Genomic DNA, 12839 nt, shown 5'->3' with positions numbered 1-12839 from the left:
ATGTTAATGTTTTGCACTAGCCACACATATACAACCTATACTGAACTGCTTATCTTCCCAGTAAGGGTGAGTGACAAGGGAGGAAGGGAATGAATCTGGAATTCAAAGTTTTAAAATCACATATTCAAATATGTATATATATATATATATATATATATATACTATTATCAATACTATTTTACATGTAATTGGGAAATAAGTCATACAGGCACTGTGGCATAGAGATCCACTGGAAAAGTCGAAAGGGGTATGGGAGAAAATATGGGAGAGAGCAGATTGGAGGAAGAGATATCCTGTGGGACTGCTATACTGGGGTGGTGGGTAGGGGAAAAACGGGGAGAAAATTTGTAACTCAAAATCTGGTGGAAATGAATGATGTAAATCTGAAGTTAATAAAGCATTAAAAAAAATTCTTGACCTTTTGTTCCTTCAGAAAATTTCAGTGGGTGGCTAGGTGGCTCAGTGAATGGACCACTGGCTCTGGAGTCAGGAGGACCTGAGTTCAAACCTGGCCCCAGTCACTTAACACAAAAACTAGCCATGTGACCCTGGGCAAGTCACTTATCCCCAGTTGCCCTTCAAAAAGCAAAAAAACAAATTCATTACTATTTTTTCCCAGTTTGTTGAAGTAATACTTTGGTAGTTTTATTGATATGGCACCATTTAAGTAAATTAATTTTGGTAGTATTGTCATTTTTGTTATATTGTTCTGGCCTATCAATTAACATTTTTCTAATTATTTAGGTGTATTTCTGCAAATAGTATTTTGTAGTTGTATTTATATATTTCCTGTGTGTATCTTATTGTGGGTAGACTTTCAAATATTTTATACATTTGGTAGTCTTTTAAATGGTATTTTCTTTCTATCATTTCCTGCTAGATTTTATTAGAAAAATAACAGAAATGTCAGTGATTTCTGTAGAATTGTTAATATCCTGCAACTTCACTGAACTTATTATTTCAAGTAATTTTAGTCAGTTCCTTAGGTTTCTCCTAAATACACTATTATAGCATCTGCAAATGTAACATTTTTATTTCTTCTTTGATGATACTTATTCCCTCAATTTCTTTTTCTCATCTTATTACTGTAGCATTTCTAGCACTATATCAAATATTAGTGGTAAAAATGGGTGTCTTTGCTTTATCCTTAATCTTATTGGAAAAGACTCAAATCAGTCTCCTTTACATATTATGCTGGCATTTGACTTTAGATAGATTTTATTTCCCATGTTAAGATAAAGTCCATGTATTCCTGTATTTTCTAGTTTTTTTTTTTTTTATAGAAATGAGTATTGATTTAAGTTATTTAAGATACTTGCTCTGAGACTTTTGGGTCAAATTTTTGTCAATTTTTTTTTCTGTGTCTCTTGATATAATCACATGATTTTTGTTTATTTTGATATTAATGTGCTTCTGGTTTTCCTAATATTGAACCAAACTTGCATTGTATAAATCCAACCTAGTTATAATATATAACAGCTGTAATATGTTTCTACAGTCTTTCAGCTGGTATTTTATTTGATATTTTTGCCTCAGTGTTTATTAAAGATATTGGCATATAGTTTTCTTCCTCTGTTTCGACTCTTCCTGTTTTAAGAACCAAGACTGTATAATGGAAGAAATTTGGTAGGATTTCATCTTTTTCTATTTTCGTAATTAGTTTCTGTATGTTTGGAATGGATTATTCTTTGAATTTTTTATAGAATTGACTTACAAATCTAACTGGTCCCATTTTTTTTCCCTTTGAAAGTTTATTTATGGTTTGGAACAGAGAATATTAAAATTAGGGGCAGCCAGGTAGCACAGCGAGTAAGAGCACCAGCGCCAGTGTCAGAATGACCTGGGGATCGAATCTGGGCTCAGACACTTAGCACCCACCCAGAAATACCTGGCTGTGTAACCTTGAGCAAGTTACTTAGCCCCAATTGCTTCAGGGTGGCCAGGTGGCTCAACAAGTAAGAGCACCGGCCCCAGTGTCGGGATGACCTGGGATCGAATCCGGGCTCAGATACTTAGCACCACACCCAGAAATAACTGGCTGTGTAACCTTGAGCAAGTTACTTAGCCCTGATTGCTTTAAAAAAATATTAAAATTATATAGATTCTAATAGATTAATGCAATTTTCCCACTCATTTTATGACTGAGGAAACAGAGACTCAGAGTCATCAAGTAACTTTTTCAAAGTTACCCAGGTGGTAGGTGGTAGAACTGTGATTCAAATTTCTGTTATTTATCTTAAATCCAGTTTTCTTTGCACTATACCTGGATGGTTCTAGACTCTAAATCTTAACCATGAAGTAGCTTAGAGCAAAGAGATGACAATATCTCTATTCCACTTTATCAGAAGCCATCCCTTGTAGTATTCCCAGATGTTTTAGCATAAAATGAGATACCTTTGATATTTGCTTGACTTGGAAAGTTTCAGATTCATAGAGTTAATTAACGGTAATAAATATTTGCTGAATGCCTAAGACGTTGAGTCTAGCATTATGGTAGGCATAATACAAAAGATATATGAGAAAAGTCCTGAAAAAATATCTTAAACCCTTTTCTTATATGGGAAGGTAGCTATTGAGGTCCCTGAGGTGATAGGAAACCTCCCAAAGTATAGGCTGGTACAGTGGAAACTTTCCTATAGCCAGATAACATGAAAGCAATCAGTTTGATCGAGGGAGTGGAGGGGTCCTTGTACAAACTAGAGCAGTGATGAATTAGGGTGGGGTAGAACTTGGAAAATGAACTGAAAAGAAATTATTTGAATAAATCTAAAATATTCATTTTTTCTTATGTCTTATCCTTACTTGGTATAAATTGGCCTTTTTCTGCTTTTAGAACTGGCTGTCCAGTCCGCTGCATTCTGGAACGTGGAGAAGATATATTAATAACTGGAGGCCGTCATCCTTACCTTGGAAAGTACAAAGTGAGTAGAAGAAGAAAGTCAAAATGGTCTGAAGGTTATGAGCATGGGGAAGCAAAATGGTGCAGGGGCAAGAATGAGCATGACATGAATACTGGGGAAAAGTGTGAAACTAGCTTGACTAGAGCAGTGGGTGCTTGAGTTGTGAGAAAGTAAAGTTGGATATGAGTCAGGTGAATCCAAGATCGTGAAAAGTTTTGGATACAAAACAATGCAAGAAATTTGAACTTGGCTGGAGGGTCTTAACTATTTTTGTGTCATTGACCACAGACCACATTGTTTGGTGAAGACAATGGAGGCTTTTTCAGAATTTTATTTTATTTTATTTATTTATTTTGCTAGAGGAAAGCAAGGCAATTGGGGTTAAGTGGTTTGTCTAAGATCACACAGCTAGTTAAGCGTCAAGTGTCTGAGGCTGAATTTGAACTCAGGTCCTCTTGACTTCAGAGCTGGTGCTCTATTTACTGTGCCACCTATCTGCCCCTCAGAATAATATTTTAACTGCATAAAAAAGTATGTAAGATTACAAAGGAAACGAATTATATTGAGATATATTTATCAAAATATATATTAAAAAAGAAAAACAAGTTTGCCCAGGTTTAGAACACTTGGTGGGTAGATACCAGGGACAAATTTCGAAGTTTTGAACAGCAGAGTAGCATGATAAAAATGTTCCTTTAGCAGTTTTAATATGATTAATATCTTAGTGTGATATTACAGAGATGAAATGAGATATTCTGGAGTTAAGGAGATCATTTGGAAGTTATTGCAGTAATTTAGGCATATGGTAGAAATCTAGGCTAGGATAGTGGTACTGTAAATGGAGAGAAATGGGTAAATTCAAGAGATATTATGAAGAAAGATGATGGATTGGGTGGAGGAGAGGGAGCAAATAGAGGAGAGGGAAAAGTGGAACATGATTTTAAGTCTAGGTGATTAGGAGAATGATGGTGTCATTAACCAAAAAGCGGCAGATTGTAAAGAAGAACCAATTTGGGGAGAAAATGATGCGTTTGGTTGGAGAAATACTTAATGTGGTGGACCATCTAAAAAGTCTAAATGTGAAGCAGGCAATAGGAATGTAATACCTAGATGAATATCTTAGATTAGGGCTGGAGATGTCGATTTTAAAGTTATGAGCACAGAGTATGGTTAGGATAACTAGTTATGAGACTTTGTTAGTGCTCTGAAAAAGAGTTAGAGAAAAATCAGAGGGCAATGAGCCTTTGGTTGCACACATTTAGGAAGTGGGATAAAGAAGAACAGTAAATGAAAGAGAATAAGAGGAATGGTCAAAGTGGAGAAATAGAATATTGTAGTATGTCGGAAAGCAAGAAAGAAGAGAATTCAGGAAGATTCAACAGTGCCAGGCACTACAGAGAATGTCTAGAACAGGGGTGGGGAACCTGCAGCTTTGAGGCCACATGTAGCCCACTATGTCCTCAAGTGTGGCCCTTTGAATCTAAACTTCACAGAACAAATCCCCTTAATGAAAGGATTTGTTCTGTAAAACTTGGATTCAGTCAAAAGGCCTCATCCAAGGACCTAGAGGGCCACATATGGCCTCGAGGCAGAAAGTTCCCCATCCCAGTCTAGCAGAACCAGGATTGAGAAAAAGCCATTAGATTAATAGGTAGGTTTCAAGGTTATACTAATGGCCTTTTGAGAGAATAGTTTTAGTAGTATAGTTTAGAAAGAAGCCAAATTGTTCATTAGCTATGCAAAGAATAAGTGATAGATCCTTTGTTGAAGAAATCTGGCAGTGAAAGAAAAGAAAAAAGAAAGGAAAAAAAATGGAGTTAAACAAAGAGTTTTTAAGATGGATAGGGAAGAATGTGTCTAGAGGTAGAAAGAACCAGAAGAAAATGAGAAAATGAAGATACTAAAGTGAAAAGTCAGAGTTAAAGATGGAAAGAAGTTTTCAAAAGGGAAAGGGACTTAGGCTGCAGGTAAAGGGATACCTAATTTCCACAGCTACATGATACATTGTGCATAGGTATTTACATTTTATTTTATTGTCTTTATGTACTATTGTCCATTGCCATAAATTATTGTTAGAGGTTAGGTGACAATGGTAAAAAAACAAGAATGTTCTACTTTCAAGGGTAAATGTAAGTAGACTCTACATCCATACAAGAGAAAGATAACCTGCTTTGCCTTTCGAAATAGCTAATTAAAATTTAAAGGAAATATTTCCTTCCTTTGGTCTCTAAATATTCAGTTCTATTTTTTTAGGTAGGATTCATGAATGATGGTAGAATCATGGCCCTGGATGTTGTACATTATGCTAGAGGTGGCTTCGCACTGGATGAATCTCAATTTGTAAGTGTTAATGAATAGATTTACATTCAATTATTTAATTATGGAATTACAAAAGTGAAATATATATATATATTTTGTTTATGCAATAAACATAAAAAGACTATTGGTTCTAGTACTATAACAGAGAAAGGTAGTAGGCTTGTGATTTCATTGGCATGATAAATTTTCCAATGAGGCAACTTTCTTTACTAATACAGCTGTCATCTTCTCTTCAAATTATAGTCTTGTAAGAGAGATGCCTAGAGCACTGAGAGGTTAAGTGATGTGCCTAGGGACATGAAGTCAGTAAGCATTACAGATAGGTCTTTAGTATTGGTCTTCCTGGAATAGATGCTAGCTTTCTATTCACTACACCAGGTTTACTCCAAGCTATATAATAATAGAAATGCATATTCTTCTTTTTTTTTTTTGCTTTTTGGCAGGGCAATTGGGGTTAAGTGACTTGTCCAAGGTCACATGGCTAGTAAGTGTTGAGTGTCTGAGGTTAAATTTGAACTTGGGTCCTCCTGACTCCAGGGCCGGTGCTCTATTCACTGTGCCACCTAGCTACCCCTGAATATTCTTTATGTAAGGAGACATTGGAGAAACAGTATGAAGTAGTAGATAGACCACTGAACATGTTTCAGGAGACCTAGATTAGGCTGCCCACTTTGCTTCACTGTCCAAGCTAGATCTAGATTTAGAGCAGATCACTTCACTTTAAACCTTTTTCCAAATCTGTAAAATGGGGAAAATAACACTTTCGGTAATTAGCATGACTTTTGTGAGAATCACATGTCAACATTTTGTAATAATTAAATACAATAAATATGGGTTGTTGATTATTTGTACACTAGTGAGATCAGGTCTTTGAACTGTTTTTGCCTTCTGACTTCTGACACTGACTGTATATTATCTGAACCCAAGTTTCAGACTCAAAAGTTTCTTTCTCAAACATTCACTTTTGATACTCATTATGGGACTACTTTTTGTCTCAAGTATTCCAGTATCTAGCACAGTGCTTGACACTTGGGCATTTCACAAGTAGGCACTTAAAACATGCTTGTTGATTGATTGTCTGATTGATTCCTACAGGTAATAGAGATGGGTCTCCTAAAGTTGGACAACGCTTATAAGATCCCAAACTTACGCTGTCGAGGACTTGCTTGCAAAACTAATCTACCATCTAACACTGCTTTTCGTGGATTTGGCTTTCCCCAAGCAGCACTGATTACAGAATCATGCATAACAAAAGTTGCAGCCCAAAGTGGTTTGCCACTAGAGAAGGTAACTAAATTATCCTATAATAGAAAACATACAGAATATCAGAACAGAAAAAATTCCATAGATTATGTAGCCAATTATCCTGTTTTATAGGTGAGGAAAATAGGGCCAGAAAGAGAAAAGTACTTACTATAGGCATGAGACTACTATACCCCTTGTGACCGCATTCTTTTCTTCCATGGCTAATGATTCCTACTGGTTACTAGTCAAAACCACCTCCTCATTCTCAACCAGTTTCTCAAACATTCAGTTTAGCCTGCAGGAAGGGACACAAGCTTTCCCCTTCTCTGCTTCCTGACAATGGTATTCAAACTTTCTTTTAAGTGTTCAATGGGTTAGTTATAAGCATGCCAGCAAGAGGATGGAATAACACCAAAAGGGGAAAGTCCAAATTGATAGAGGTCTTATCAATTATGGTCCTTTAGGCACAATGACCTAGATTGATTCTTCATTGTTCTTGATTTTCTCTGGCTGACAACCTGCTTCAACTAGATCTGCTCCTTAGAGTCAGTTCAATCCGGCCTGGGTTTGGTGTTAGATTAGTTCTTGGTCTATGTCTGATAGAATCAGGCAAAACTATAGGATTCAAATCCTACCTTTGACATTTATTGCTTTCTGCTGTTTAGTTACCTTATCCTAATGTGCAACTTTGTGTAACATGCTAGTCATTTAACTTCCTAAGGATCAATTTCTTTACTTGTAAAATCAACGGGTTGGGGTTTCTGAGCCCACTTTCAACTATCTATCTATGAGCTTAGGGTTCTAAATAGGATTTCAGTGGAAGAGGTTTTTTGATAGAAAGATACTGTTGGTTAGAGCAATCTAGGAGGATCTCATAGAAGATAAAAGACTGGAGTTGGACCTTAAAGCATGATCCTACAATTGAGAGATAGAGAGGAATAGGAGAGACTATATTTTGTATCATTTTTTGAAATTTCTTTTTAAGGTGAGAATGATAAATATGTACAAAGAAAGGGATGAAACACACTACAAACAGGAGATTGATGCAAACAACCTAACAAAATGCTGGAATGAATGCATGGAGATATCCTCATACTATGCAAGGAAAGCAATGGTAGAAGATTTCAACAAGAAAAATTATTGGAAAAAGAAAGGAATCGCACTTATTCCAATGAAATTTCCTGTTGGTCTTTGCTCAATTGCTGCTGGTCAGGTAAGTTTGCTATATAGACTGCCAAAGAATGATGCTTTTTTGTGGGAAAGTTAAGCTGGTAGAAAATATAGTTTTAGTAAAATAAAAAATATATATAACTTTGGTTAAAACCAAAATTATATTTTCCTCTAAGTCAGCTCTGTGTGTGCATATATGTATATGTATACACACATACAAACATACATACATAAACACCCACACATATATATTCCTATATACATATGTGTACACATGCTTGGCTTCTAGATTATTCCCATAAAAGATAATACTAACTTTTGGTTTTAAATTGATATTATTTATCATTTGAAGAAAAGTTCCATATATTTCTATGCTTTATAGTTTTTTTTTAAAAAACAGGAATGGTATTGTATCTTGTCAACAAGTCTTTTCTTCATCTATTGATAAAGTTATATAATTTTTGTTGGCTTTGTTATTAATATGGTCAATTATGTTTACAGCTTTTCTAATATTGGACCAGCCTTGCATTCCTTGTGTAAATTCAGCCAGGTTATAGTGTATGATCTTTGTGACATATTGCTATAGTCCACTTGCTAATATTTGATTAAATTTTTTTTGGATCAATATTAATTAGAAATACTGGTATATGGTTTACTTTCTTTGTTTTGACTCTCCCTGATTAAAATATCAAGACCATATTTGTGTTGTAGAAGGAATTTGGTAGAATACATTCTTTATTGATTTTTTTCAAATTGTTTATGTAGTATTGGAATTAATTGTTCTTTAAATGTTTGGTAGAATTCACTTACAAATCTATCTGGTCCTGAATTGTTGTTCTTTCCTGTAGGAGGTCATTTATGGCTAGTCTGATTTCTTTTTGATTCATTTTTTTTCATTTTAGATATTATCAGTAAGCTTTCTTTTTCAAAATGAAATTAGATAATGATATGTCTTTTTAACTCCATTGCCCCCCCCCCCCCCAATAGCACTTAGTATTATTTATTAATTTTTTTTTGCTTTCAATTTTGTTCATCTTTTCTTTGATTTTCAGGATTTCTATTTTAATGTTTAATTTGGGGTTTTTAATCTGCTGATTTTATTTTTGCATTGCATGCTAAGTTTATTGATTTCCTCTATCTCTTTTACTGGTGAACACATCTAGAGATTACAAAAATTCCCCTAAGTAGTGATTTGATTGTATCACACAAATTTGAGTGTGTTGCCCTGTGTTTGTCATTGTCTTTAATGAAGTTATTGATTATTTCTATGATTTGTTCTTTGATGTCTCCCTAAAGGATTAAGTTATTTAATTTCCATTAATTGTTAATCTTTGCTTCAAAGGCCTTTTATTGAATGTATCCTTATTAGAATATGGTTGGTAAAAAAAATACTTAGTATTCTCTTTTTTGGAGGTATTTTTTTGTGAGGGTTTTATGCTCTAATCCAAGAACAATTTTTGTGAAGTTTCCATGAACAGCTGACAAATATGTATATTTTGTTCTATTATTTTCAGTGTTCTCCAGAGGTTTATCATATCTAACTTATTTTTAGCTTAGGTATAGCAGATTTTGCTCCAGCCTCTTACTTTATCCTTTGTGCATCTTTTTTCTGTTCAAATGTGTTTCTTTTAAACAATGTATTGTTGGATTATGGTTTCTAATCCATTATACTAATCTTTTTCAATTTTATGGGTGAGTTTGTATCATTAATACACCTACTTAAAAGTCTGTTTTCATTCTGGCTAATACCGTCCTTGGTCTGCCCTCCATCTTATTCACCCCCTTTCTCTTAACCACTTCTCCTTCCTATTTCCCTGTGGGGTAAGATGTATTTCTACACAAGGTGAATGTGTGTGTGTGTGTGTGTGTGTGTGTATGTGTGTGTTTTTCCCTCCTTTAGTTCAGGTGAGATGTAGGTTCTAGTGCTACACTTCACCCATCTCATTGTCCCCTTCTTGTAAGATAGATTGCTACTTATATACTCCATTTATGTTAGATAATTTTTCCCATTCTTCATCTTCTTTCCACCATCTCAGTGTTTTCCTCTTTCCTATTCTTTCCTTTCTTTTTAATAGATTATCCAAAAATAACTGAATCATACCCAGATCTTCTATCTAATTATATGCCTTCTATTACACCTAAGGATGGTAATGTGCTGAAGGGTTACATGTGTCATGTCCCCATATAAGAAATTACAGTTTTGCCTTGCTCAATCTCTTATAATTTTTCACTCATGTTTACCTTTATATGTAACTTGACTATATGTAAAACTTTCTACTCAGTTCTAGGCTTTTTATCAGCAAAGCTGATATATCAGTTATTTCATTATTGTAAATTATTTTCAGTTTTGCTGTATTAGTTATTCTTGTTTGTAAACCCAGATCCTTTTGGGATATACTATCCCAAGGTTTCTGCTCCTTTAAGGGCTATTTGCTAAATTCTGTATAATCCCAATTGTGATTTATTTGAACTTGCTTTTTTTTTTTTTTTGCTTCATGCAATTTTTTGTTTTGACCTGAAAGCTTTGGATTTTTGATATAATATTCCCATGAGTATTTTTTTCAAGAGGTAACCAGTGGATTCTTTAATTTTTACTTTTCCCTCTGGTTTTAAGATATCTTGACAGTTTTCTTTTATAATTTCTTGAAACATGATATATAGGTTCTTTTCCTCTACCTGCCCCCCCCCCATTAATTTTAGGTAGTTCAATGATTCTTAAATTCTCTCTTTTTAATTTCTTTTCCAGGACAGTTTTTTTCCTATCAGATACCCCACATTTTCTTCTATTTTGTCTTTTTTTTGGAATTTATCTTATTATTTCTTGATGTCTCATGGAATCATTAACTTCCATTTGGTCAACAACCCATTTCAAGAAATTATTTTCTTTGGTAAGGTTTTGTTTCTCTTGTTTTAAGCTATTTTTTTCATATCTTTCTTCCATAGTTCTTATTTATTTTCCCATGTTTTCCTAAACTGCTCTCATTTCATTTTAAAAATTATTTTTAGCTCAAAAAAAAAAAAAAACAACAACTCCTGAAACAAACCCCCAAACCTCTTGCTTTAACTCTTCAAGGAATTCTTACTTGACTTGTGTTCAAGTTGTGTTTTTCTTTGAGGCTTTGCATATAGATTTTAAAAATAGATCTTCTCTTCTTTGGTGATCTCACTGAGAGACTCTGCAAATTCAGAGCAGTTGAACTGTGTGCAAGCTCCTCTTTGGTCTGGGACAACTGCCCTAGTAATTTCATTGTAGGTATCTACTCAGAATTAGAAGTTAGAATCCTTCCTCTGGTCCTGGGATCAGAGCCACCCAAACATGCTTTTCTGTCAGAGTTAGAAGGGAACACAGAGATTATTTGGTCCCAAACTCTAAGCTTATAGAAGAAGAATCTGATACCTCAAGAAGGGAAATAAATAGGAACCAATTTATGGAGAACTGAGTTTTTTTAAAAGTGAATTTTATATTTTATCTTGTTTGCATTTTATTTTGTTTCTTCTCTCTGGTAGTCCTGGAAAACTGGATTTTTAGAATGTCTCTATCATGATTTTTTGCTCCTTGAATCTCATATAGGTGATCCACTTGAAGTGTTTCCAATTCAATACTATTAGAATGAAACTTTTTCCTAATATTTATCCTATGATTATTTTGCTTTAACTTACCTTGTAGCTATTAGACTACCCCCTATTATCTGTTTGCCTACATAAGCAGCCCTGAAAAGCTCTGTAGAAGTGACCACATCCCAGTAAAATGGCTTGGTTAAGTATCTGTCTAATGTGCCACCCAAGGATTATGCAGGTGTGGCAGATACATAGAGACCAAATTTACTGGAGTCTGAATTCTTTGATGGCTGCTTTATTGGGATAAGGGCTAAGTAGTGGGTGTGGTTGATTGAATGTGAAAGCTTTATGCTGATATCTGAATCATACACTAAAGAGAGTTAGGATTCTGTTCTATGCATGACATCCTGCCACTGACCAAACTGTGTAGATTTTTGTCTCAAAGAAAATTGTTTTAAATGAATGATTGTGTAATTATAACATTAGTACAAAGGACTACCAAATCCAATTTTGTTTTTTCTGCTTAGGCAGCTGCCCTAGTTCACATCTATCTGGATGGATCTGTGTTAGTGACTCATTGTGGCATTGAACTGGGACAGGGGGTTCACACCAAAATGATTCAGGTAAGAACAAATAAATGTGTGTGTGTGTGTGTGTGTGTGTGTGTGTGTGTGTAGTGAGAGGGAAAAATTAAAGGAGAGCAGTTATACCACTTTTGCATTTTCATTTTAATAAATCAGTATTTGAAGGTATTAAGGTAGAGGAATAGACAATTTAATTCAATTCAATAAGCAGCAATCAAACTAGAAAAAGCAATGGTTTTGGAGTCAGAGGACCCCAGTACAAAAACATCTTGGCTTACTTTGGCCAAATTATTTCTTCCTTATGTGCCTCAGTTTCCTCATCTGTTAGATGATAGATTGGAATAGATGGCCTCTGAGATCTCTCCTAGCTCTAAATAATATGATCCTGTAATCTACTATATACAAAGCATTATTCTAATTGCTAAGGATACAAAGCAAAAACAAATAAAATGAGACCCTGCCCTCAAAGAGCTTACATTCTATTGGCAGGGCATATATTTACATGTATAAGTAAATAGAATAATTTGAGGAAGAAAGCACTAACAACTAGGGGGACCAGAAATGACTTTTTGTAGATGGCCAGGTTTTGAAAGAAGCTATTACATGGGGCGACCAGGTAGCACAGCGAGTGGGAGCACCGGCTCCAGTGTTGGGATGACCTGGGGATCTAATCTGGGCTCAGACACTTAGCACCCACCCAGAAACACCTGGCTGTGTAACCTTGAGCAAGGTACTTAACCCCAATTGCTTAGGGGCGGCCAGTTGGCTCAGCGAGTAAGAGCACCGGCTCCAGTGTCGGACCTGGGGATCAAATCCGAGCTCAGATACTTAGCAGGACACCCAGAAATAACTGGCCGTGTAACCTTGAGCAAGTTACTTAACCTTGCTTGCTTTAAAAAAAAAAAGCTATTACAACTCCTTGAATTGAATTTAGAAGAGACTGATTTTTGAGCCCAAATCCCAAATTATGAATTTTACATCCAGAAAAATATTTGATCTGAAAATTGAAAATAGTAATCTCAGTGGACAAAAGTCCAAATTATGATTCAGAATATGACTGTGA

The 12839-nt window shown here is 34.9% G+C and overlaps 1 protein-coding gene across 1 annotated transcript in view; it reads left to right on the top strand.

Annotated features, from left to right (window-relative positions):
- LOC138147572 (aldehyde oxidase-like) overlaps positions 1 to 12839 on the top strand; it is a 96426-nt gene that overhangs the window by 59469 nt on the left and 24118 nt on the right. The window contains exons 24-28 of the mRNA XM_069070103.1: positions 2834 to 2921; positions 5154 to 5240; positions 6315 to 6506; positions 7450 to 7677; positions 11720 to 11815. Coding sequence (XP_068926204.1) covers positions 2834 to 2921; positions 5154 to 5240; positions 6315 to 6506; positions 7450 to 7677; positions 11720 to 11815 — 691 coding nt within the window. The remainder of the gene's footprint in view (positions 1 to 2833; positions 2922 to 5153; positions 5241 to 6314; positions 6507 to 7449; positions 7678 to 11719; positions 11816 to 12839) is intronic.

The sequence above is a fragment of the Petaurus breviceps genome, unplaced genomic scaffold (assembly GCF_028583685.1).
Source record: "Petaurus breviceps papuanus isolate PSGF00001 unplaced genomic scaffold, PetGlider_PUasm1.0 90804, whole genome shotgun sequence".
In the NCBI taxonomy this organism is placed as follows: Eukaryota; Metazoa; Chordata; class Mammalia; order Diprotodontia; family Petauridae; genus Petaurus; species Petaurus breviceps.
Note: the sequence above shows the minus strand (reverse complement) of the source record. Positions and strands in the feature narration are given on the sequence as shown.